The sequence below is a fragment of the Phascolarctos cinereus genome, unplaced genomic scaffold (genome assembly GCF_003287225.1).
Source record: "Phascolarctos cinereus isolate Bilbo 61053 unplaced genomic scaffold, phaCin_HiC Scaffold_2;HRSCAF=192, whole genome shotgun sequence".
Classification (NCBI taxonomy): Eukaryota; Metazoa; Chordata; class Mammalia; order Diprotodontia; family Phascolarctidae; genus Phascolarctos; species Phascolarctos cinereus.
In genome coordinates, this window is record NW_027555625.1 from 124,671,219 (window position 1) to 124,696,506 (window position 25,288).

Below are 25,288 nucleotides of genomic sequence, written 5' to 3' on the forward strand. Positions count from 1 at the left end.
AGACTTCCTGCGAAGGCACCGGAAGGAGCTCCTTCGGTGCATGGCCACCCCCTGATCCATCTGGAGCTGCTCATTGAGGAACGGTACCGGCCGGCACCATGCAGTCAGATGACGTAAGTCTTCCCGGCTTTCACCGGGACCGAGGGGCGTCGGAGGAGACGCGACCTCGTCTCTTTCGCGTGCCAGGCAGGGGATGGACCCGACAGCTGATCCCAAACCAAGTCACGGAGTGAAGCCACGCCGAGGCTCGCGCTTCCCTTAGAGCTAGGCTCAGTGTCCACGCGCTCCGACCCTGGGCCGGGGAGCGCTGCTCACAGCCCCTACCCTGCCCCATGTCCCCTCCTCGGGCTCGACCTCTGACCCCGACCTCCGACCTTCGCGTTGGTCAGGGTAGAAGCAGCCTCACTAGTGTGTGGTAAACTGTTCGCTTTGTAAGAGAGACGGAGAGAAAGAGGCAGAGGAAATAGGAAAAATAAAAGGACTCAGATGGATCTGTGATCTCATATTCTGGTTGTTCGCTCCAACGATGCAGACTCCTGATTCCTGCCCTATCTGCTCTACCGAGTGTTTAACTGTACCTGTTCATTATTTCCCCCCTCCCCCTTTTCATGAGAGAAGGGGAGAAATCCCCCCGAAATTGTAGGCTTAAAGAATAAATACAACTTAACACTTGGAAGTTATTTTTGTTGGGGTGAGCTTTTAAGTGAACTTCACTGATGTTGGTGTTCATTTTGTGTTTTATTTTGGTACCAGTATTGAGGAGATAGGGGGTAAATATCTTTGGCTTTTATTTGCCATCATCCGAGGCTTGGATCCTCCTAACTGGACATATTTTATATACCTAACACTAGAAGGTAACTCAGCCAATTTCACACGTGAGGAAATTGAGTCCTAGAGAGGCTAACTGACTTGCCTAAGGTTGCACAGGTACATGGGATAGCTGGGATTCAAACTCAGGCCGTTGGATTATCAACCCAATGATGACCTTGATGCAGGGACAAGTTTCTTTTTTGTTTTTGTATTTCAAACTCCAAGTACAGTTCTTGGTACATAAAGAATGCTTAACAAATGCTTGTTATTCTTAATGTTATGCTATGCTGGTATTCCTATAAAAATAGCTAGCACTTATATAGTGCTTTCAGGTTTGCAAAGCACTTTACAAGTATTATCTCATTTGATCCTTACAACAACCCTGCAAAGTAGGTGCTATTATTATCCTCATTTTACAGATGAGGAAATTGAGGCAGACAGATTAAATGACTTGACCAGGATCACATAGACGATAAGTGTCTGAGACTGAAGTTGAACTCAGGTCTTTCTGACTCCAAGCCCAGTACTATCACTACACCAGCTAGATCGCTGTAAACTCTTTCCCCATTGCCACTTCATCTTTTTTACTGCTGCCAGAGTAATCTAGCCATGCCACTTTTTTTGCTAAAAGTCTTCTATCCTTCCCTTTTGCCTAAGGTGTGAAATTTGAACTTTTTGTTTGCCAGATAGCTAGGTGGCACAATGGATACAGCACTGGACTTCAAATCGGAGTTTAGACACTAGCAGTATGACCCTGAGCTAGATATTTAATCTCTTTCTCCCACAGTTTTCTTATGTGTGAAATAGGGATAATAATAGCATCTACTTCCTAGGGTTGTTATGAGGATCAAATGAGATAATATTTATAAATGCTAACTATTGTTGCTATTCTTTCAGGATGTCCTTAGTTTATATTTGCTATGATATTTGCTATCTCTAAAACACACTTTTCTGCTTGCTGTCTACAGGGTATCTGGAAATGACCTCTCCTGTACTTTGTGGGGTGGTAGGAAGAACAACAAAATAGAGGTCCTAGATTTAGAAGTGGAAGGGACTTTAGGGGTCATCTAGACCAACTCTCTTATTTTTCAGATAAAGATATTGAAGGTGCATTGCTTGAAGTTACACAGTTAGCAAGTGGCAGAACTGAGAGTTAATCTGACACCAAATCCTGCATTCCTTGTATCCTCTCCTATGCTGCATAATCCCTGCCCTTATGAAGCCTGCATTCTTATGTACATCCAAGATATATACAGAGAAGATGGAAGGTGATCTGAACGGGGAAGGCATTAGCAGCTGGAGGGAGTAGGTGTCCTGGATATGGCCTCCTGCAGAAGGTGGGCTTTGATCTGAGTCTTGAAGGATGCAAGGAAAACTACAAAGCAGAGATGTGAGCAGAACATTCCAGGCATAAAGGATATCCAGTGCAAAGTCATACAGTAGGCAAATGAAGTTCAAGGAACTGCCGTAGGTCATTGTAGCTGCATTATGGAGTATGGGTGTGTGTATTGGGGGTGGGGTGGGGGAGGGGAATAAGGTTTAAGAACACTGGCCAGGTATCTGTGATTCTAAATCCTGCCTATCCTTTAAGGCTCATTTTAAATGCCACCTCTTCCATGAAGCCTTCCCTAATTATCTCTTCTGCCCTCCCATCATCAGTATGTATCCTTCCCGTTTCCAACTCCTCCCTCTTAGGACCTTAAATAGCACTTGATTTGTACCCTATATATTTGAAGCATTGTGGTGTAGTAAATGGAGTGCTGGAATTGGGAAGATCTAGGTTCATACTCTGCCTATGATGTTAGCTATGCAGTCTTGGGCGGTTATCCTCTATATGCTTTGGGAGCAATGCCCCAGCATTTACCCTTGGTGCTAATGTAGTTTTATAATACTTTTATAATGTTTTTATAATACCTTTTTTAATAATAATACTGTTTTTCATAATACTTTTATAATGGGCTTTTATAAAGAGTTCTCTCATCTAAGCTATCTATGCAGAAATCAAAGAAATTTTCCCCTTATTTACATATATGCTTATGTATTATTTTAGATTATAATTATTTGTGTATATAAACACATGAGAGCACGAACTTTGTATTTTGTGCAGCCCCTACCACAGTGTTCTGTACCCAGTAGATGCATGCTAAATACCTGTTGATGTTTAAGTTGTTGAATTTAGGAAACTCTCCTATACATACAAATTATAAAAAATACATCCCTCAGATCATAGTTTGGCTTGTGATAATGACTTCGGGTTGGGGAAATCAGACTAACAGTTTTTCTCTGTCGTCAAAAATTAGGCCATGGCCAAACGCTTCTTCATTACATCTTGGAACAGCATCTAGAGCTGTAAGGATCCACAGAACTTGACCCTCCATTTTATAGATTTATCTCTAGAGAAGGAAAGTAACTTGCCCAAGGTCATATATCTAGTTTAATGGTACACCTATGTTCAGCTTTTCTGACTCTTAGGTCAGTTCTACTCACCATATCATGCTATCTCTCATCGTCTCTAAGTATGTTTCTCCAGGCCTGCTTTCTTCTGTAAGTCAGGGTTTATGTGTTTATGTCTGTTAACTACTAAAGGGTATTTTTCCTTTTGTCTTTGCAGGTTATCTGGGATGTGCTTGGAAACAAGCAGTTCTGTTCTTACAAAATGAAGTAAGAATCTAATTTCTAATTTTGGTTGAGGGGTTTCCTAGTTGAAAACTAGCAATTCATAGTACTATCTCTTTGCTCCTGCCCCCTAGAACCAAGACCCAGAACTTTTGTCGAAATGAATATAACCTCACTGGATTATGCAACCGTTCTTCCTGCCCATTAGCAAACAGCCAGTATGCTACCATCAAAGAAGAGAAAGGTAAGAACCCAGTTTTTTCTTCTTTAAAGGATTGCCTGATAAGCTTTTGTGAACCTCTTCTAGGTGTAAGTGTTCACAATAATAATGGCACACACTCTTCTCTTTCTCAGGTCAGTGCTACCTGTATATGAAGGTGATAGAACGAGCAGCTTTTCCTAGGCGCTTGTGGGAACGGGTAAGAATTAGAGGTGAAAAAGAAAGAGAAGCTGTGTGCCTGTTTTGCCTACTGCCTACCCCAATCATTTTAGTCCCTTTTTAGGGTTTAGCAAGGTGCTTTGAAATGCCTTCGTTTAATTGATATCTGTGTGAAAAATCATTTGAGAACCTTCCTGATATAAACTGTAATTGGCCATAAAAAAAAAAAGAGCTTTCCATTTTCCATTCCCACTTTTAAGTTTCTTTTTTGGTTCTGCAGGTCCGACTCAGTAAGAATTATGAGAAAGCTCTGGAGCAAATAGATGAAAATCTTATTTATTGGCCTCGCTTCCTTCGGCACAAATGTAAACAGCGGTTCACCAAGATCACCCAGTACCTGATTCGAATCCGTAAACTTACTTTAAAGCGACAGTAAGTGCTGTGATCCCCCCTCATTCTTTTTGATTCTTGATTCACTGTGTTTCCAGTGAGCATCTTCAGCCTTCTGAAACCTTTGGGCCTTGGCATTAAGTAGTCTTTTCTGACAAGTTATTGAAAAGAGACGAAGGGAAATGACTTGAAGCAGAACAGCTTATTTGTTTTTAGATTCCCAAGATATTGTACCTTTTGCAATGAAGCATTGCATTGCAAAAACTATAGAAAAATGATTACGATTATTACACTTTTTAAAATGCTAGTGTGAGGGGGGCAGTTAGGTGGTGCAGTGCATAGAACACCGGCCCTGGATTCAGGAGTTCAAATCTGGCCTCAGACACATAACACTTACTAGCTGTGTGACCCTGGGCAAGTCACTTAACCCCATTGCCTAGCCATGAGTGAATGAATGAATGAATGAATAAAATGCTAGTGAGGAAACAGTATTTTTTTTAAGGCATCAGCTACTAGCCTTACTAGCATCCTTTGTCTATGTTATTCTAAGAATATCACTTTAGTGACTAACCGGCATTCCTCAACATGGCAGATATGTCAGCCTTTCATAGAAAATTCCCTATTCTTTGTTCACCAAAGCATTCATCTTAGGAAAATTAGTAAAGATTTTGTAGAGTTGAGAAGGGCACCTAGGTGGCAAAGTGGTTATAATGCCAGGCCTGAAGTCAGGAAGACTCACCTTCCTGAGTTCTAATCTGGCCTCAGACATTTACTATCTGTGTGACCTTAGGCAAGTCACTTCCCCCTGTTTGCCTCAGTTTCCTTATTTGTAAAATGAGCTGGAGAAGAAATAGTGAATCACTCTAGAATTTTTGCCAAGAAAACCCCAAATGGGGTTATGAAGAGTCGGACATAACTGAAAATGACTGAACAGCAACAGAATTGAGAAAGGCATATAGCTAGTTACTAATATTCTCTGGATCATTTTTTTTTGTAGTAATAAGCCCATATTTTTTTTCCAAGCATTTGGTATCCTTTCCTTCAGGTATCTTGAAAATTGCTCCTTCACTACCCTCAGAGTTCTGTTATTTCTAGCATGAGCCTACTCTGTGTACTTGGTCTGGTCCCACTGCTCTTCCTCCCATCTTTGTTTAATTTAGTGCCATTTCTACTTCTTTATTCATCAAGGACTACAATTTTAGTTTCCAGTTGTGGTGGATCCACTGTTATTTAATAGAGAGGATATATAATATGTTGTGGCAATCTTGATAGGTTTTTTTTCCATTTTACTTTTTTGTCCTTCAGGTTCCATTTCTAAATACTCAAGATAAATGGCTTAATTGGATGTCTTGCCAGGTTTTCTGAAAATTTGGTTTTTTTCCCCACCATTGTTTTTTACTGTCTTAATAAGAAAGCTCATAATCTTTTGGCACTCTCCTTTGCAAGATTTTAGAAATGAGTTTATATCGTAAACCAGTGTTGCCTTTAGTTCTGATTGACATGAAGATTCGCTCTTTTGAATTGCTTTCTAGGCTCTTTTTATTTATTCTTGCAGGTTGATTTAAATTGATTAAACTAACTTAGGAAAATGGTGATAGTGAAATTTTTATTTTCTCCATTATCTTCCCTTTTAAAAAAAAATCAACAAAATATAAAATCTGAGCTTGGAGTTGTGTCATTTGTAAAACATATCTTCTTCTGATATTTGTTCAAACTTGGTAGAGTAATCTGACTATACCCAACTGATTGGGAAATTACTCCCATATTGGAAACTAGTTGTTTTCTGTCAGGATATAATTAATTAATTACTTGTATTTTTGTGATGTTATTTAATGCTTGCATAGTCTCAAGATTCTCCTTTCTTTCTCCCTCCCTCTTCCAAAACTCTTCTCTAAACCCTTTCTCTCTCTCTCTCCCTCTCTCCCCCCCTCTCTCTCCCCCTCTCCCTCCCTCTCCCTCTACCTCTGTCTCACCCTCTCTCCATCTCTTCTTTTTATTTGTTTTAAAATTCTGAACTTAAACACCAAAAAAGAACATTTCCACATGTGTAGCAGAACTAAAAATAGGATTGTATATGAAATTATGAGTCACCGTTTCATAGTTTTTTAAATATGTCTGTAATTTCAAGTGCTACTTTAACACCTGCCCTTTTTGTGCTTCCTTCCTTTTCTCTTTTTTTGCATTTTAAAAATTGTTCCATTGCCCCTCTTTTTGTCCATCCTTATTACTAATCTCCCCTTTCCTCTCAACTCTCCCACACCCCAAATTAAAAACAGAGAAGAAGAAAAATGTTTGTAACATATGACCATAGTCAAGCGAAACAAATCTGCACAGTGGCCATAATTAAAACTTAGGTCTTTTTTTATACTTTGAGTCCATCACTTCTTTGTCATTTGTCAAGAAGTAGGTAACATTCTTCATCATAGATTCTCTCAAGACTTGGTTGATCATTGCTTAATAGAAGTTTTTTACTGCTTCAGAGTTTTTTTTTTCTTTTCAGTGTATGAGTTGTCATTGTAAAAAATGTTTTGGTTCTATTCACTTCACTTTGCATTAATCTATACTTCTCAGGAGCCTTTCCAATATTTTAATGGTGCAACAATATGACATTATATTCATATAATATAGTGTGGTTAGCTGTTCTTTAGTTGAGGAGTACCCCCCCTTGGATTCCATTAATTTGTTTTTTAAAATTTTTGCCTTTTAATCACCTTTCAGGATTCTAAAGTTTGTTTTGCATATGACTATTCTCTCCCCTTTATTATCGTTCCTCTTAACACTGTTCTTCCTCACATACTTGTTTTACTTTTGAGTTTGATGTATTTCTACGACAAATTGTGTATGTGTAAGTTCAATCCTCCTTTATTTCATTTAAAAGTGAGATTCATCTGATGGCCACTCCCCTTCTCCTTCATGTTTTTATACCCTTCTTATGTACCCCAATTATGAGAGATATCCTGCTATTTGCCCCCTTTTTTCTCCTTTCTGCCTTAGCGTATTCCTTTTACTCTTTTACCCTTTCTTCTCTTTCTTTTCAACCAAAATTTGCCTTTTCTTGCCCCCTCCCCTGTTTGCAAGAAGCTTACATTTTAATGATGGAGAATTAAATGTATTCAAAATAAACGTAAAATGAATAAATACAAATATGTACAAAAGTAGTTAAATATAAGGTAGTTTTTCATATCATGGACCCCTTCTCAGAATGTTTTTAAATGCATAAAATAGAATACATAGGACTACAAAGGAAACAAACTGTATTGAAAAACAGTTATAAGAATATTAAAAAACAAGTTCATGGACCCCAGGTTAAAAACATGTTAGAGAATAAGGTACAACTATTTTCATGATTATGTTTTTGCAAATGTTTATCACAGTCAGTGCACAATGAGATGATTGGCATGTTTAATAAAAAGATATTTCATGTTATCTTTACGTATACAGTACCATGAATCAAACTCCAACTTCTTTATTTTCCTCTCCAAAGAGAATCTTTGATCTATCCTTTCATTTAACTACAACTTTCTTTTGACTTCATATTTCACATATAGAAAGAAAGTTAAGATTGATTGAGATGGGTTCAGGTTCTCCAGTAATGTCCACCTCTTGATCACTGAACAAATTTCTCAGCTTTACTATCACTATTATTACTACCAGCACCACTGCAGACATTTATATGATCCTTGCTCGAAACCTCAAGCCTTTATGACACAGTGGAACCTGCCAGAGTTTGTGTTTGTTACCATAGTCTTAAAATCCCAGGAGTACCTCCAGGCCTCATTGAGGCACTCGAATGGGACTCTGTGGAAGTTGTGGACTTGTCTATTGGGCCAGGCCCTAGAGAGTCAGCCCTTGTCTCCTTCATTCTGTAAGAGAGTAGAAAAATTTGCTGTTTCCCTAATTTGTAGAAGAAGATGTTGTTTCCCTAATTAATTTGTGTTTCTCTCTTATAGGAGGAAACTTGTTCCCTTGAGCAAAAAGGTGGAAAGGCGTGAAAAAAGACGAGAGGTAAAATGATTTTGAGGCACAGGGAAGGGACTTCTGAGAATGGTTTGATTAGCTTTGCCTCTGAGCTGCCCATAGTTCAGATTTTGTCTGGAAAAAGAGAATGATTGGGGCAGCTAGGTGACACAGTGGATAGAACACCGGCCCTGAAGTCAGGAGGACCTGAGTTCAAATCCATTCTCAGACCAAACACTTGACACTAGCTGTGTGACCTTGGGCAAGTCACTTAACCCCAACTGCCTAAGCAAAAAAAAAGAAAGAAAGAAAAAAAGAGAACTATTGCTTCATCCCATAGTGTTGATAAAACATATTTTCTGTAATACCAAGGTTATTGTCCCATGGCTTTCATCCCATATTAAGTGTTGGTATTTTAGGATATATGGAATAAACCAGAAGGAAAACCACGTTAATAGTTTGTTCTGGGATTGTTTGCTCCTTTGGAGATTATTAGGCATTTTTATACTAAACAGTTCAAAGTTACCATTATGCTACATTCCTGACTGCTTGCTCTCTCCCAGGCTCCAGTTTATTTCCAGCTTGGTGTCCTCACCAGCATGTCAACCCCATCATGTCTGAAACTGACCTCACTCATCTTGTTTCATCCCCCAAACTATTTCTTTTTATCCTTATTTCTGTTACCCCAGAGATAGAGCCACTGGACCTGGAGTCAGGGAGACCTAAGTCCAAATCCCACCTCTGACACTTGGTAGCTTTGTGATCCTGGGCAAGTCACTTCATCTCTGCCTGCCTCCGTTTTTCTATTTGTAAAATGGGGGCGATAATGGCACCTACTTCATGGTTCTTGTGGTGATCAAACAGGGTAATATTCATGAATGGCTTTGCAAACTTTAAAGCAGTATTTATATGCTAGCTATTATTATCAATGGCATCGGTGTTTTGTCTCTTCCAAGTTATGCTTCTCCCACAGTATCTCATCAGTAGTAAAATCACATTCTCTCTCACATTTTCTGGCCTTCCTATTCCTTCTACCACCACTCTAGTTCAGGTCCCCCTGTGCCTTTAGCCAAGCCTATTGTAGATTGTTAATTGATTTACAGTATCTCTAACTTCAGTTCATCCTTTGTACTGTGAGACTCATGAGTAATTCATTTGTTTTGTAGATTTTTAAAGTGTAACATAAATCTCATTAATATAGTTGTTTTACAGTGTGGTAGCTTTAATTTTCTGGCCATGTCTGCCATTATTCCTCTATATACCAAACTGGACAGCTCAATATTCCTCAGAGCCCTGTGCTTTTTCTTCTCATTCTCTTTCTAGTGTAATTTGTTCAAATCAAATTGAATTACTCACCATTTTTTAAACAATCATGCTACTTCCCCCATTGACTTCCTTGCCCAAGCTGTCCATCTCTTATCTATCCAAATCCTAATCTATCTTAACTCCTTTCTTTGAATTCTAAAGTACTAGTTAGTACATTGTACCTCTTATCTATCACTTAACACAATCTACCTTTTAGGGTTTTTTTTATATTTTTCTCTTCTTTGTATTATATTTTTAATTTTATTCATTTAAAATATTTTGTATTTGTCTCTTCTGTATTAATCTTACTTAAGGGCAAGGATCCTGTCTTACTGCTATCAGTGTTTTGAATATAGTAGGCACACCATAAAATTGAGCTGAAGGGTGGCTGAAGATTGATAAAGATGGGCAGGCAAGAGGTGAGGAGTGTAGAAATTTAGGGAAAAGGAATTCAAGCATTGGCATAAGGCCTGTGAATTCTGTCTTTACATCCTTTCTGCTATGCTTTAAGTCACCTTTCCAGTGATGTCTTTCTTTTACTCAAGTAAAGTTTGACTCTGATAAGCAATAAACCTCCCTCCCACTAGCAATGTGTTAAAAATATGTTTTATAAATAGTCATTTAGAGAATGAAACTAGAAGGGCCTTGCTTTCCTTTGGATGATGAATTTTGTGAAAACAGATCATTATGTAAAAGCTTCTAATTCCTAGTATTCCTTAGCACCGTTAGATTTTTTAGAACATTAATGTTAATGGTGACTCTTCCTAGCCTTTACAAAGTTGAGGACTCTGGACTCCTCAGTCCTGTGCAGAGCTCTTTGCATGTCAAATGGCTTTTCCACATTTGTCTTACAATGTTATAATAAAGATATTTGCTAAAGATATTGGTGTTAACTTTGTAGAAATGATTGAGACAATTTTATAGGATAATGTAGGGAAGGAAGCTCCTTGTTGGTTAATGCAACTACTGATAGTAGAACGTGTATATTTTCATGCTGAAATCTTATAGTTCTTCAGATTTGAAGGTGCTAATTTTTTCTTTATATTGATGCAATATTTTTTTTTCTTTTAGGAAAAAGCATTAATAGCTGCTCAGCTAGATAATGCAATAGAAAAGGAATTATTGGAGAGGCTAAAACAAGATACGGTAAGACAATTGATAACGGGGGTATATAATCGAATTTTTTTAGACTGTTTCCCTTGCTAGTGAAAATTGGGAATCTTTTAATTTTTTTGGTGAGGGCATTTACAGGGGGGAGAGGGACTTGATTATGAGAAGGTAGAAGAGAATCCACTGGTTTTTTTAGTGTCTTCCATAGAGGGAATTTTATGGGTGTAGTAAAAAGATTTGGAGTCAGGATTGAATTGAATTGAATTGAAATCTTAGCTCTTAATACTGATTTTATGACTGTTGACAAATACCTTGAATTCTTTGAGCCTTAGTTCCCACATTTGTAAAATATGGATAACAATTGTATTACATACTCCCTCATAGGGTTATCATGTGAAAAATGAAAATGCTTTTTAAGCCATAAAATACTGTAAATGGGAGTTATTTTTTATTTGATTTGATATTAATTATTGCTATTTTTATTTTTGAAAACTATACTGGCATGGCTTCCACTCTATCCTCTTGCTTCTCCGAAGAAAAAAATTTTAACTGGTTTTGTACATTCCTCTGTACATCACACTCAACTTCATAGAAATAATTAGCCACAAGGGGGCAACTCAACAGGTTGGCCCATAAGTTCAAGCCTTCCTAGCTCCTTTTCTTTCTTTTGCTTTGAAGTATTGAAAATAAGGTAAGGGGCACTTTAAGAGTCTGATGTTGGACCACTGGGAGGTTAATTAACATATACCATCTACAACCTTATACCTATAGAGCACTGGGAAGAGGGAGGAATGATTAGGTAATTGCTTGTTAGAAAGTGGGATTCCAGGTATTTTTTCCTGTTGTGATTAAAGCCAGATTTGTATGTTGTGTTCCACAGTATGGTGACATCTACAACTTCCCCATTCATGCCTTTGACAAAGCTTTGGAACATCAGGAGGTTGAAAGTGACACCTCAGACACTGAAGAGAAAGATGAAGAAGAGGAGGAAGAAGAAGATGATGTAAACTTTGTTGACATTTTTCATACATTTACATGACTCCTCTATGACTAGTTCCATATAAGCAACCATAGTGACTTGTATCTTCAGTCTCTTTGCCAGAAATGACTATTTGGTTCTGATTGCTTTTCTGCTACCACTGATGGCTAATTATCATTCACCTGCCTTGCCTGTAATGATTCAGTTGCTGATATGATACATGGATGCATGATTTCTCTCAGTTCGTCATTGAAACTATTACCAAGAGCCAAACAGATTTCCTAAGTTGTACCTAAATTTGTGGAAGGTACAGGCCTAGTATAGCCTTCAAGATTGTTTTAGTCTTCATCTACCAGGCAAGTCAGTTTAATAGAAGAGCCAGTTGAGCAAGTAGATGTTTTTGACCACCTGGCAGGTTTCTTAGAAAATGTTTGTTATGAACAATATTTGATGTAAGTTGACTACATAGTAACCATTTTTGGGAGCCTTTTCTATTGGTCGGTTAACAATGAGTGCTTTCCTACTTTGTTTACTTCTGATTCTAAGAGAATCTGTGTTAGGTTAATGGGAAAGCATTTCAACAAGTAATAACAACTAGGTTTACGTACCTGAGGTATAAACTGTTTTTACCTTGTGCTTCTTCCTTTAATTGGTTGACCCTATAAAAATACCAGACTACCACTAGAAGGTAGCCAGATCCTGCTTTACTCTGGGAGGATTTTTTAATGAATCATTTTGAAATATTATAAAAGATGTTGGCCATCTGTAGCCAGCCTCGATCCTTTTGGTTGTGTTTTGGATCTAAAAGGGATGATCTCTTTCAGGACTTGAACAAAAGGGAATTTGTGGCAGATGATGAGGTGGAAGAGAGTGACGTCAGTGATTTTGAGGTAAGTTGTATAGGTACAAGAGGGCCTGTCATGGCAGGTTGGAGAGATGGAATGTGAGGATATTCAGAGGAACAGGAACACTCACAAATATCCAATTTCTCAATTTTTAGAGCATAAGCCATGATAGTGTGGCTCTCACTGGAGATAGTGGGAGGGGATGGAAGGCACTTTGTAATAGTCAGTCTGCATGTGGAATTACACTTTGTAATTTTTTTTTTCACTCATTACTAGGATATGGATAAATTAGAAGCTACCAGTGAAGAAGATGAGGAGAAATCCAGTGATGAAGAAGAAAAGGCTGCTACTGCCAAACACAAAGGCAAAGCCCCATTGAAAGGCCCTGTGAAGAGAAAGCGAGCCTATGTGGAAATAGAGTATGAGCAGGAGACAGAAACAGTGACCAGACCCCAGACTGCCTGATTGTCTTCAGGCATTTTGTGTGTTTAAAGGCTTTGTTTTTAAACACACAGTTTTCATCCAAATACTCATACTTTTCTTCTTTGTGAAAGGATGGAGAAAACCTTAAACTTTGATCAGGATTTTCATGGGAGAGGCAGATATTAAAGTAGCAGTTGGGCTGGAGAATGCTCACAGGTTGGGGATAAGCTTGTGGATAGAAACATTCCAGCGCTTTAGAATGGCATATCATTTCCCACTTGATTTCACTCTTGTTGTTTAGTCGTGTCTGACTCTTCATGATTCATTTGGGGTTTTCTTGGCAAAGAGACTGGAGCAGTTCCATTTTGTTCTCCATCTCATTTTACAAATGAGGAAACTGAGGCAGAGTTAAGTGACTTACCCAGGGTCACACAGCTAGTAAATGTCTGAGGCCAGATTTGAACTCAGGTCTTTCTAGCTACAGGCCTGGCATTCTATCCACTGTGCCACCTAGCCACCCTTGATTTCACTCCTTTTTGCTTAAGATGTTTTTTATTCTTCTTGGTCCCTGCTCCTATGGAGTTAAAGGGAAAAAAGAAACAGGCCACCCTATTTCCAGTCCCTTTCGTATTGAGTGGGAAATCTTTCTGCTCCTGAAACTACCTTTGTAATTCAAACTACAGGGAAGACACAGGATTCCTTTTCTTCAGGTTGATGGATGATGAAGGAAAGGTAACATTTTATCTTCAAATAAGAAAAAATATATTTATTTTTTTTTAAAGGCAGCGTATCTGTCTACATTCCAGCTTCAGTTGGTATTCCTGAAAGCTGTTGTACTTTTCTGATACAATCTAGTACCTTGTCATCTTTACAACTTTGGACGGCTTTGGCTAGCAGACTCTGAAACAGAAAAAAAAAAGTCATACTTTGATGTTTTCATCTACTCTGGTTTATTGATTCTCCTCTTCTACAAACATCTCACCCACAGTAGGAAGAAAGAACTAAATGACATTCTAATCGAGTCATTCATGGACTGGTCAGAACAGGTTCTGATTTAACGTGGACGCATACCTTGGGAATTTTCTGCTGCCTTATGGACAGAAGCAGGAATCATGTAAATCACTTTGAGGTTTGGCGGCTAACATGCAAGAATTTGAATACACAAATGATGACAAACACTACCACCAGCTTTCTGAGATTTTTGTAGGTTAATAAAGTTTTAAACAAAAAAAGTGCACACAGATATTGAGTGAAACTTCGTTGAGAAGTTACCTTGTAACCAACCAACGACCTTTCCACGGGAGCAGATCAGTAGAATGTATAACACTACATTAATTTCAACCTGCTCAGCCCTAATGAGTCCATGACTGCTTATATTTACTCTTGGTGACATATGTTTATTCCTTAAAGAAAAATTACTCGATTGAAAATCAAAAAAAATGGTGTTTAAATTTTGTAAATTGCTATTGTTCAAAATGTCTCTCTTCCATTCAGGCCCAGGAAAAATCTGCTGTTGGGAAAGTGGCCTGACTGACTCCTCTTTAATTTCTGGCCTAAGATATTCAATGTTTGTAAAGAAGGGAGTTCCTAAATGCTACTAGCACTGGCCATATTTATGAAAACTTGTAAGGGGGATGTATCTTGAGGGCACATGCAGCTCTGGTTTTAAAACAGTTTGCCAGTTTATAGATAATCCACAGTTTTATTTCTAAGTTTGACTACTTTAAAAAGCAAACAAAAGTGTTTACATGTTTCCATTTTCATATCTACCCTTTTCATATAGTAACTACATGGCGTTTAGGTTCTGTATAGTTCTCATGTGTATTCCTTCAAGCCATACCTTCTGCTAATCCCTTGTCTTCTACCATTATTCAAAATATTCAGCTTTAGCAGAGGGGCAGGAAGAGCAGCTACAATTAGGGTAGTCACAGAGCTGAACTTTCTCAAGTACTCCCTGGAGCAGTAGAGATTAAGGGGCCAGAACTTGACAACAGAACTTGTTATTCATAGGTGAGTAATATACACATCCCTGAATAGCATCTTGCAGGTTATAATCAGTCCTAGGTGTCATCACCAGAGATGGCATTTAGGGGCCATTTTTTACTTACCGTCACCTGCCCAGAAGAGCAGTGGTCCAAGAGAGTAAGACAGTTGGCCTCCTTCAGCAGGGCTGCCTTCACAGGCTCAGGTGTTAGACTCTGGTCCCTCACCACATCACATACCATTTTTAGGAGGGTCTTCAGGAAGATTTCTAGTCTGCAAGGAATCCTGAGTCCAGGAATGTAAGAAAGCAGTTGTGACCAAACTTGTCAGTCATAGAATATTAAGATTGGAATAATAATATAGCTAACACTTATATAGTACTTACTATGTGCCAGGCACTGTGCTAAGTGCTTTACAGTTATCTCATTTGAACTTCATAACAGCCTTGCAAGGTAGGTGCTATTATTATCCCCATTTTATAGAGAAGGAAACTGAGGCAAACAAGTTATGTAGCTTGCCCAGGGTAAGCCAGTAACTATCTGATGTTAGATTTGAACTCAGGTCTTCCTGACTCCAGGCCCAGCACTCAATCTGCTGAGCCACCTAGTTCCCTATTAACTGTTCTCTATGCTTCATTTTAAAGAGGGCTTAACTGTTGGGGCTTAACTGAGGGTAAGTGATTTGCCTAGGGTCACCCAGCTAGTTTGACACATTGCCACAATTAGAACCCAGGTTTCTTGACTGTTCAGTGTTCTTTCTGTTACCTTATAGGCCTCTCATATGTGGCCTACAGTTCCCAAAACCTAGCCCAAGAGAAGTCAAACCAGCCTCTTTTGTTAGACCTGATAGCCCCCTGGCTTGGGAATGAGTAACTGCTAAATCTCAGTATTAGGAGAGTCTCTCTACCAGATCTAGAGCTGAAAAGGGTCTTAAGATTATCTCTTCCAGGGGCAGCTAGGTGGCACAGTGGATAGAGCACTGGCCCTGGGGTCAAGAGGACCTGAGTTCAAGTCCGGCCTCAGACACATCATACTTCTAGCTGTGTGACTCTGGGCAAGTCACTTAACCCCAACTGCCTCACTAAAAAAAAAAAAAGATTATCTCTTCCAGGGGTTCATGTATGTAGCATCCTTTTGGCAGGCTGGTGAAGCCTACTCACTAAATTTTTAAAAATTCATTATTAAAATGATAAATTTCAGTTAGTGAAAATAAATGGACTATTTTTCCCGCCTAAGTTCATGGACCCCCTGAAATAAATCCACAGACCTGTAGACCCTAGATTAATCCAACCTCCTTTCATAAAACAACAAAATGCACACTCAGAAAGGTTAAGTCACAAAGTAGCAGAGTCTGGATTCAAATTCAGGTCCTCTGATAACCTCTGCTATTTCTGTTACACCACTATTACCAGTGTTAGAGTAGCTATTTGACGCTGGGGTGAGGGAAATAATGTTTGAATATTTTTTTAAAAATTTTATATTTCACATTTCATAGTAACATCAGTAAAAATCCATGCTTTAGCTAAAAACACATCCATATCCTGCACACAGCCTGGCTAATCTTTCTTAAACAATTAGCATTATTTTTCTAAGACTTTCCCTCAAAAACCTACAGTGACTTAACAGAATAAGAGTTGCTAGACTAGGACTAAATCCTAGGTTCAAATCCTTCCTCAACTACTTTGTGGCAGTGGGAGCTGAGGCAAAGCACTTGACCTTGGAGAACCGTTTCCTCACAAGTTTGTTTTAAGGACCAAATGAGATAATGCATGTAAACTCTGCAAACTTTAATAGTACATACAGATTTCAGTTACTGATTTATATCCTAACTCATGTCTGGAATGAAGAGTTCACCAACATTTTTTCCATCCCCAAACAGTAGCCTTTGCTCCAGCCATATTGGCTTCCCCACCTACATGCACCTGTCTTCCATATCCACCATCCATGTGTTCCCTCCTTTGTGCTTTTGTTAATCCACTACTTAAGCCTGGAATCTCTCTCTTTCCTATCCCTAATTAAATCTTTTCCATCCTTCCAAGTCCAGCTCAAGCCTTAACTCCTCTGGAACCTTCCTTGACTAATCTGATTCCACAACTGTTCTCTCATGTTGAATCCCTTCAGCACTAATAAGGAAGAGCCGTAAAGACCATAATCTCATGTTATTATAGGTCTGTCCTCTCACTTAATCATGTCATTTTTTTTTTTACCCTGAGAGGGAACCTGAAGGCAAGAATACCAATATAAACAGCTTACAGGTCTGGCCCCAATGAAGGTTGGCTGTGTGGGTCTAGTGTAGGGTCCTCTGTTCAACTGGGCCCAGGTTAGGAATATTAGGAATATGACACAGTGGGTAGGGAACTGAACTAGAAGTCAGGAAGCTCTGGGTTCCAGTCCTACCTCAGAGGAGACTCTGTGACTCCATGTAAGGCATTTGACCTTGCTGTGCTTGTTTTCTATTCTATAAAATGAGGAAGCTGGACTCAGTGACTTGTTATGTCTCTGGCTCTAGATCTATGACCCCTACTCTTGGTATGACTGGGCCTTTCAAGAGAATGGGTGGTTAGAGAGGGGCAGCCTTTGGTGTCAAGTGAAGAGAAATAAAGGTAGCCAGTGTCAGCATGGAAATGGGACCTCCTACTCATAACTCAGATATGTCTTCTGTCTCTGACCACCTTTTCCCTGAATACCTCTCATTTTCAAGCATTTAAAAGAATTCTAAACTCTTAAGTGGCACATACTGAATTATTTAAGTTCTAGACATTTCTGGGTACAGTTCTAAGGAGATGAAAATTAGGCTTTTCCTAGAAAAGAGAAGAGAATAAGAAAAAAAAAGCCCCTTTCTGGCTCTCATACCTTGGCCAACAATGCTGGATGGTAAGTTTAAGGGTTTCCAGTATCCTTAGCCTGGCCTCCTCCTCAGGTCCATCATAGACTTCCAGGTATCCTATAATCACTTGTTCCAGTCTTTTCAAGTGTCGCACTGTCAGGATCCCCAGCCTGAAAATGAGAAACATTGTGAACAATAACAGTAATAACTAACATCACAACTAAGGCTTCAAAAGCAGGCAGATAGGGAGCCCAGGGGCTCACCTCTGTACAAAAGCAGGCAGGTTCCTGGCATAGGTTCTTCGAAGGAGGAGGCGGTACTCTGGTTCCATATGGGTCAGGATCAACTGTAGCACATCATCACAGGGACCAGTGGGTCTACGCTCGGGGGCCTTCCAATGTAGCGGCCTCTCCAGGACAGGAAACAGATCCAGCAGACACTCTAACACTGCCTGAAACGTGAGAAGGAAAGGTGTCCAAAAGCCTTCTTTTATCCATTCCTATTTCTTGGCACGCGGGGATATTCCACAGAACATAGGAGGGCTCTAGGAATGTTGTCCTGAGGGCACATGCTATGGGTCTAAGAAAAGTTTCACGGTAAGATCTTTCTGAAAGTTCTAGTTGAATAAAACCTCTCGAAGGGATCCAAGATGGTTCTGGTTTGTAACAAACTGCAGCAGAGCAACTATTCTCGCAAATCCAGGACCTAATCTTACCTTCCCTTTCATCTTCCCTTCTCTCTTCTCTTTTCCCTTCCCTTCCTTCCCACTCTGATCAGCATGGGAGCTCTGATCTGTTTCAGCCCTGAGCCAGTTCTTCCTTCTCCCCCATCCCCTTAGGCAACCTTGTGACCCAGCTCTGGGGCCTCACCTACTGTCTCTTGGCCTTCCTAAATTCAAAAGATTCACCAGTCTCAGCTACCCTGGCAGCAGGGATTAGATGGGTGGGTCACCACATCTGGTCTAAGTAGTTGCAAAAAACAGAAGTGAGGTGGGGTGAACAAAGGTAATATTTCTCATCATTATCTGTTTAGTCATAAAAAACTAATTTTGTTTCAATTACATGATCACACCTTTCCAACTGCCCCCAAGAAAGAGATAAAGCAGTGTCTGACCAATGTCTGACCAGGAAGCCTTTTGTGGAAAATTTGGAATGTGGCTATCCCCTTGCATTTACATGTTTGCACTAGTTAGTTGGCATTTTCACTGGATTTGCAGAATCAAAATGGGAACAACTTTTAGTTATTTATAACCTGGAATAGCTATAAATAGAATCCAAAATGTAAATCATCTGCCAGTTATTTCTTCTTCTCACTCATGCTATCTTTTTCCACACTTGAAAAATCCATATTTAGGCTTATAAGCAAGTTAAGTTACCTGGATAAGATCCGGTTCTGGTGTGTACAGATGATTGAACAGGGCGTGGTAGAGGACTTGGGATCTGTTAAATTGGCGCAAATCAGCAGCTGGCTGCAATGAGACAGAGAACCCAATTAAAGGAAAGAGGGCCTGACAGAGGGTTATATTCAGCCTTTCAAGTACCTTTCCTATACCACAGGGATACTGTCAACTGTTAATTACTCGAGGCCTGATTATTCAATCTACAATTATGGAGGCTAGTTTTGATTCTGTCTTATAGAACCATAGTGAATCTGAGCCATAAGGTGAAGGGACCTTAGAGGTCATCTACTCCATGACCTAATTATATAAAAATGAGGAACCCAAGGTCCAAAGAAATGCCTTGCCTAAAGTCACAAAGTTAGATTATAGACAGCCAGAGTTTGAACCCAGGTCTGCTGACTTCCAGTTCATTTGGCTGGCATCCTTTCAGGTCACTGTACTACTTGTGATTACTGCCACACATCAGGTGGGCGGGGAAATAAATTCACTTATTTAAATTTCATCTCATAGCAAAAACATATCAAGAGCTAGAAGGTGCCTAAGTGGTCATCCAGTCCACACTCCTCATTTTATAGAGGAAACTGAGGCACAAAGAGATTAATTGACTTGCCCAAGGTCACACAGCCAGTACCTGGGGTAGGATTCAAACCCAGGTCTTTCCGAGTGCCAAAGTCCAGTGCTCCATCTACTGGGCCCTTCGGCTTCAACAAGTAAGAAGCCTTTGGTTAGATAAGTCACTTAACTTTTGTGCACATTATTTTCTTCAATACAAAATAAGAGGAATAAGCCAGATGATCTCTAAGGTCCCTTTTGATTCTAAATGTATGACCTTTAATTATTCAGGAGAAACAGCATAAAATACATCGTGACTACTGGAAGTACGATTGTGCTGTAAGAAATAATGAATAGGATGGTTTCAAAAAAACCTGTGAAGTCTCATATGAACTGATGCAAAGGTAAGTGAGCAGAACCAGGAGATCATTGTGCGCAGTAACAGCAATATTGTATAATGATCAACTGTGGAAGACTTAGCTACTCTGATCAATACAATGATCCATAACAGTTCCAAAGGACCTATGAGAAAAAATGCTATCCATACAGAGAGAACTGAGGAACTCAGAGTGTAGACTGAAGCATATTTTTTTCACTTTCTTTATGTTTCTTGTTTTTGTGTGTATGTGTTTTCTTTTGCAACATGGCTAATACGGAAATACATTTTGCCTGACTTCATATGTGTAATTAATTTGCTATTGCTTGCTTTCTCAAGGAGTGAGGGAGGGGCAGCATGGAGGGAGAGAATATGGAACTCAAAATTTTTTTAAAAATGAATGAAAAAAAATTTTTAAATGTAATTAGGAAATATTTAACAAAATAAATAATGAAAAGATATTTTTAAAAGATATCATGACCAGATAAGGAGGTGGGTTAGCCCATGTAGTGAGAATGAAACACACATTGATACTCCCAAGATATATGTTAAAAAGAAAGGAATACCTTCAGCTCATTGAGGACTTGTTATGGAAGATTTTCAGGACAACCTGTATCAACATCGCCCAAAATGGTATTTGCAATCTACATCCTACATTAAAGCATCCTCCTGACCTGGACAGAAAACTGTCCAGGGGTCAGTGTGTGATCCCTGGCAATTGCTTACCACATTAAGCACAATGTGGTGGAGGCAGTGCACACCCAAGACTTTGTTCTCAGTCTGGTAGTCATCTGAGATGAGCAGGGAGGGAGGGAGGATCCTTTCCAGATGATGACTCAGCCAGGGCCTAGTGACCTGATGCAGAGTCCACGAAAATATGTGCTTGGTGGCAGGGTTGTTCTTCCAGGATTCCCTGGAGAGGCAAAAATCGATTTGTGGTAAGAACCAAAGGGTTTCGTGTAAAACACACTATTCCCATTTCTGAATAAAACAGAGACAAGTAGAGCATGCACCTTCCTCCTCCCTCTAACACACCTTCCCTGAGTAACTCAGGTGCTCTGTGAAACAGCATCTTTCCACTTCCTAAGGCCAATTATCCGTGGCACTGGCTGTGGGGACTAACTGGTCCATTACAATTGTCTGCCCCTGCATGCTGCACATATGTTTGTTCATATACTATATAGAGTGCTAAGGAAATTTCCATTCATTTTCCCCTAGTAGCGAAGGGGATAGAGTAATTAACTCGTAGTTTTGCATTTTTTTCCTTCCTGTATTACCAAATGCTCTGTTATATACATTTGCAATTGCAAATCAAGAGCTGGAAGAGAGCTCAGAGTCATCTAGTCCAATCCATTTTACAGATGAGGAGACTGAGACCAAAGTGACTTGTCTAAAGTCACAGAGCTAGTAGATAGCAGAAAGAGGATCTGAACTAAAGTCTTGTACCACTGTTTTCAGCCTTCTTCAGTTAGTTCTTCAGCCTTCATCACCCTGCCTCAGTTTAGGAAAAGAAAGAAAAGTAAAAAGTCTTTTTATGACTACACCTTGAAAATATGAATTTATTTCACTTTCACCCTAGTTCTTTTTCCCCTTAAATGTGTTTGTCTGGACATTCTGTAGCCTAAATTCTCTCTCTGTCTCCCTTTTTTTTTTTTACAAATAATGGAAATAGCTTTAATCAAAAATTCTAAAGTAATCTTTCAAACCTGGAGAATGAGTACATTATGCCAGGGAGAACAAAATTCAAAATACTTTTTGATCAAATATTTGCTGTGTGAAGATGAATGAATAGCAGCACATGAGTTAAATAATAATGCAAAAATGAAAATAAGAGCTATGTCATAAAGGGATATGATTTAGTGTCACTAGTGATACAAATAGCACATACTATGAGTTTAGAGCAAAAAAAATTTACCTGACCAGTCTTCTAGACAGAGCTTCATGCCTCCAGGGAGGGGGACATGTACTCAAGATGAATTGTTAGAAAGTTTTCCTTTCCTCATGAGGCAGTCATAGCATAGTGGCTGGAGAACAGTACCCGGGGGCAGGGAGACCAATTCTAGTCTTGAACACATATTGGCTGTGACCCTGAGAAAGTTACTTCAACTCTCAAGACAACTCTAAAACACTGCAGAGAAGATGTCAACCTGCATAGATAGAGGGAAGTTCCTCATCCTAGAGCCACCTATATCAATGCAATCTCTTTGAAGCTTCTATCCAACACTCCTTCTTCTGTTCTATAGGCCCAAGAAGAATAAAGCTAACCCCTCTTTCATGTGGCAGCCTAGGAAAGGAATCAGGAGACCTGGCTTCTTGTTTTATTCCTGTCCTGAAACAGGCTGAGAAAATCAATGAAAAAGAATGGATAACATACTTTCCTGCTTTTGCAGGAGAGATGGAGGACTATGGGTACATAAAGCTGTATACACTATCTGATTTGGTCACTGTATCTCTGGGTTTTTTAAAACTTTTTTTTCTTTGTAACAAGGGAGATTTTAGTGGGGTGAAGGGGAGGAGATGGATAGCTCTTTCAGAACTTTCTGTTACATAAAAACAAAAGGCATCTATACAATTTTATAAATTAAAAAAAATTAACTAACTTCACTGAGCCTTAGTTTCCACATCTGTAAAATATTAACAACCTACATTTCTAAATCTGATGTAGACACTTAGTAGCTGTGTGACCCTGGGCAAGTCATTTAACCTCTATTTGCCCTAGTTTCCTCATCTGTAAAATGGTAGTAATAAGAGTAATAAGAACAACCAGGGTTGTTGTGAGGATCAAATGAAATCTTTGTAAAGACCTTAGCACAGTGCCTGGCATATAGTAATCACTACATGCTTAACTCCCTTCCCTTCCCTTCCCTCACTTCTAATTCAGTGCCCTCTGGGTAAACAATGAGGTATCCAGAAAGGAGCACAGACTTGGAGTCAAGGAGAGACCAAGGTTTGAATCCTGGCTCTGTCTCATACTAGCTTTCTGACGCTGAGCATTTGCGTTTGTGAATCTCTATAAGCACTTTACCTATATCATCTCATTTTATCCCCCTCTACACATATTTAAAGAATAGCTAATGTTTATGTGGCACTTACTAAGCACCAGGCAGTTTTTGTTGTTGTTCAGTCTTGTGACCCCCATGGACCATAGCACTCCAGGCCCTTCTGTCCTCCGCTATCCCTCCATGTCTCTTCAAGTTTACATTCACTGCTTCCATGACACTCTCTATCCATATCATTCATCTTCTGCTTTCCCTTTTTCCTTTTGCCTTCAATCTTTCTCAACATCAGGGACTTTCCAATGAGTTCTGTCTTCTCACTGCATGTGGGCCAAAGCATTCAAGATTCAGCTTCAGTATTTGACCTTCCAGTGAAGTGCCTGAATTAATTTCTTTAATTACTGATTGCTGTGATCTCCTTATTGCCCAAGGGACTCTCAAAAGTCTTCACCACAACCATAACGTGAAAGCATCTATTTTGGGGTGCTCAGCTTGCCTAATAAGCCATCTCTCACAGTCATCCACTGCTGGGCAAGGCAATGTCTCTGCTGTCCAGATTTGTCATAGCTTTCCTTCTAAGGAGCAAGTGTCTTTAAATTTCACACCTGCAATGCCATCTGCAGTGATCTTTGGGCCCAAGAATATAAAATCTGACACTGTTACCATTTCAATTTCCTTAATTTGCCAGGAAGTGACAAGACCAGTTCTTAGACTTTTTGATGTTAAGCTTCAAGTCAACTTTTACACTCATCATAACCCTTGTGTGTTTTTTGGGCAAACACATTGAAGTGATTTGCCATTTCCTTCTCCAGCTTATTTTACAGATAAAAATAAACTGAAGCAAACAGGGTTAAGTGACTTGTCCAGGGTCACACAGCTAAGTGCCTGAGGCTGAATTTTAATTCAGGTCTTCCTGACTCCAGGCCCAGCTTTCTCCTGGATGTCTATCCACTTTGCCACCTACCAGTCCCTCACCAGAGACTGTGCAAAGCCCTTGACAATTATTTCATTTGACCCTCAACAACCTTGGGAGGTAGATGCCATGATTATGCAATTTTACAGGTTGGGAAACTGAGACAAACAGAATTTAAAGTGACTTGCCCTGAATTTGAACCCAGATTTTCCATCTAAGCTTCTAAGATGCTAAAATGCAGCCAAACTCACTTGTTCAGCTCTGGTTTGAGAAGACTCATCACCGCTGTGAACATGCCTGCCTGGTCCTCAGTTTCTCCTCGGAGGAATTCTGCCACTGACACACAGTCGGTGACTCTCAGCAGCAAGGCCAGCACCTCTTGGGCCACTTTCTGGGATTCGGGGCTGGTCCACGTGTGCTCCTGGCAGTGAGTGACCGAGAAGATGTAGATGTGCGGGGCGGCGGGGCGCAGCGCGGCCATCACCCCCGACGGACCCAGCAAGCCTTTAGCAGCCTCCATTCTTTCCAGTAGCCCAAGTAACACAGCCCCGATGCAGGCTGCTCGCTCTGCTGCGGGGGTTGCCAGGGCGCCGCGGGCATACTCTTCTTTGGGCGGGGCTGCTTGGCCGCACAGAGTTCGAGCCACCTGTTCCAGCGCTTGGGGAATCCCGGGGTCCCCCTGCAAGAGCGCGGGCCAATCCGCTGCTCCTATCAGGGAGTCCAGCTCCTGGACCGCTGGGTCCTGGGCCGCCCCCTCCGTGCCAAGTGCGCCCTGGCAAGTGAGCCGCTGCAGGAGGCCAGAGAAGGTCTGCCCAGGGGAGGGTCCACTGCGGCTGTCTAGCTCCATGCTGCGGGGGGGCGGGGCTGTGGCCAGAAGATACCGGGACGGAGTGCGGGAAGCAGCACCGCACCTAACCAGCCAGAAAATAAGGATAAAGAAACTCCAGATCTAGGGTAAGGCCAGGAGGGGTTCAAAGAAGATCAGGTTCCCCCTAGTTCAGCCAAGGAGAAGAGAACTCCCCCATCTTCATCTTCCCTGCTCCAGGCCTGGGACAGCGGTATACACCTTTCGTCGGGGTCTTGGCTACTGTGAACGCCCTTCTCCGGCACCTGGGCATGGAATAGCGATGTCGTAAAGCACCAGGCCTGCTTCTTCCAGTACAGTCGCAAGGTTCAGCCCCGCCTCTTCCCCGGGAAGGAGAGAAGCAAGGGGGCGGAGTCTCTGTTCGAATATATTTACATATGTAATTAACCCCAATCGTAGAGTCGTCTTTCTTTTTTATCTTTATCAGATGAAAATGAAAACGAATAAAAGCTTCTTAGGAAGGGACTTCGTCTATTAAAAACTTCAGAATTCCCAGATTCAGCACAGGCATTGCGGCTATGAGGTCGCGCTCAGCGAAAAGTTAATGGCGGACTCTGAGGTCTA

At 40.3% G+C, this 25,288-nt stretch overlaps 2 protein-coding genes across 3 annotated transcripts; one reads left to right on the top strand and one right to left on the bottom strand.

Annotated features, from left to right (window-relative positions):
• MAK16 (MAK16 homolog) lies at positions 1-14,051 on the top strand. Of its 2 annotated transcripts, XM_078149570.1 has the most exons (11): positions 29-113; positions 1,903-2,281; positions 3,422-3,471; positions 3,561-3,670; positions 3,781-3,845; positions 4,086-4,237; positions 8,146-8,200; positions 10,529-10,603; positions 11,448-11,570; positions 12,371-12,436; positions 12,668-14,051. In XM_078149570.1, the coding sequence occupies exons 3-11, from the start codon at positions 3,467-3,469 to the stop codon at positions 12,854-12,856; spliced, it is 840 nt and encodes a 279-aa protein (XP_078005696.1). In that variant the 5' UTR covers positions 29-113; positions 1,903-2,281; positions 3,422-3,466; the 3' UTR covers positions 12,857-14,051. The 2 variants fall into 2 exon arrangements, with proteins under 2 accessions (XP_020840956.1, XP_078005696.1); XM_020985297.2 differs by lacking the exon at positions 1,903-2,281 and having other exon boundaries at positions 1-113.
• TTI2 (TELO2 interacting protein 2) lies at positions 13,566-25,246 on the bottom strand. Its single transcript, XM_020985292.2, has 7 exons — positions 24,111-25,246; positions 20,677-20,863; positions 18,999-19,091; positions 17,887-18,074; positions 17,650-17,793; positions 14,923-15,082; positions 13,566-13,714 (listed from the first exon to the last, which is right to left on the bottom strand). The coding sequence occupies exons 1-7, from the start codon at positions 24,704-24,706 to the stop codon at positions 13,610-13,612; spliced, it is 1,473 nt and encodes a 490-aa protein (XP_020840951.1). The 5' UTR covers positions 24,707-25,246; the 3' UTR covers positions 13,566-13,609.
• Between the last annotated feature and the right edge of the window lie 42 nt (positions 25,247-25,288).

Excerpts from the sequence above, each read along its gene's own strand:
- TTI2 (XM_020985292.2), bottom strand. The coding sequence starts at position 24,706 with ATGGAGCTAGACAGCCGCAGTGGACCCTCCCCTGGGCAGACCTTCTCT. Across the intron at positions 18,075-18,998 it reads CAGAACCGGATCTTATCCAG|GCAGTGTTAGAGTGTCTGCT; the intron begins GTAACTTAACTT and ends CTCACGTTTCAG. Across the intron at positions 13,715-14,922 it reads GCTCTTCTGGGCAGGTGACG|AGTCTGCTAGCCAAAGCCGT; the intron begins GTAAGTAAAAAA and ends TTTCTGTTTCAG.
- MAK16 (XM_020985297.2), top strand. Across the intron at positions 3,472-3,560 it reads TTCTGTTCTTACAAAATGAA|AACCAAGACCCAGAACTTTT; the intron begins GTAAGAATCTAA and ends CCTGCCCCCTAG. Across the intron at positions 3,671-3,780 it reads TACCATCAAAGAAGAGAAAG|GTCAGTGCTACCTGTATATG; the intron begins GTAAGAACCCAG and ends TCTCTTTCTCAG.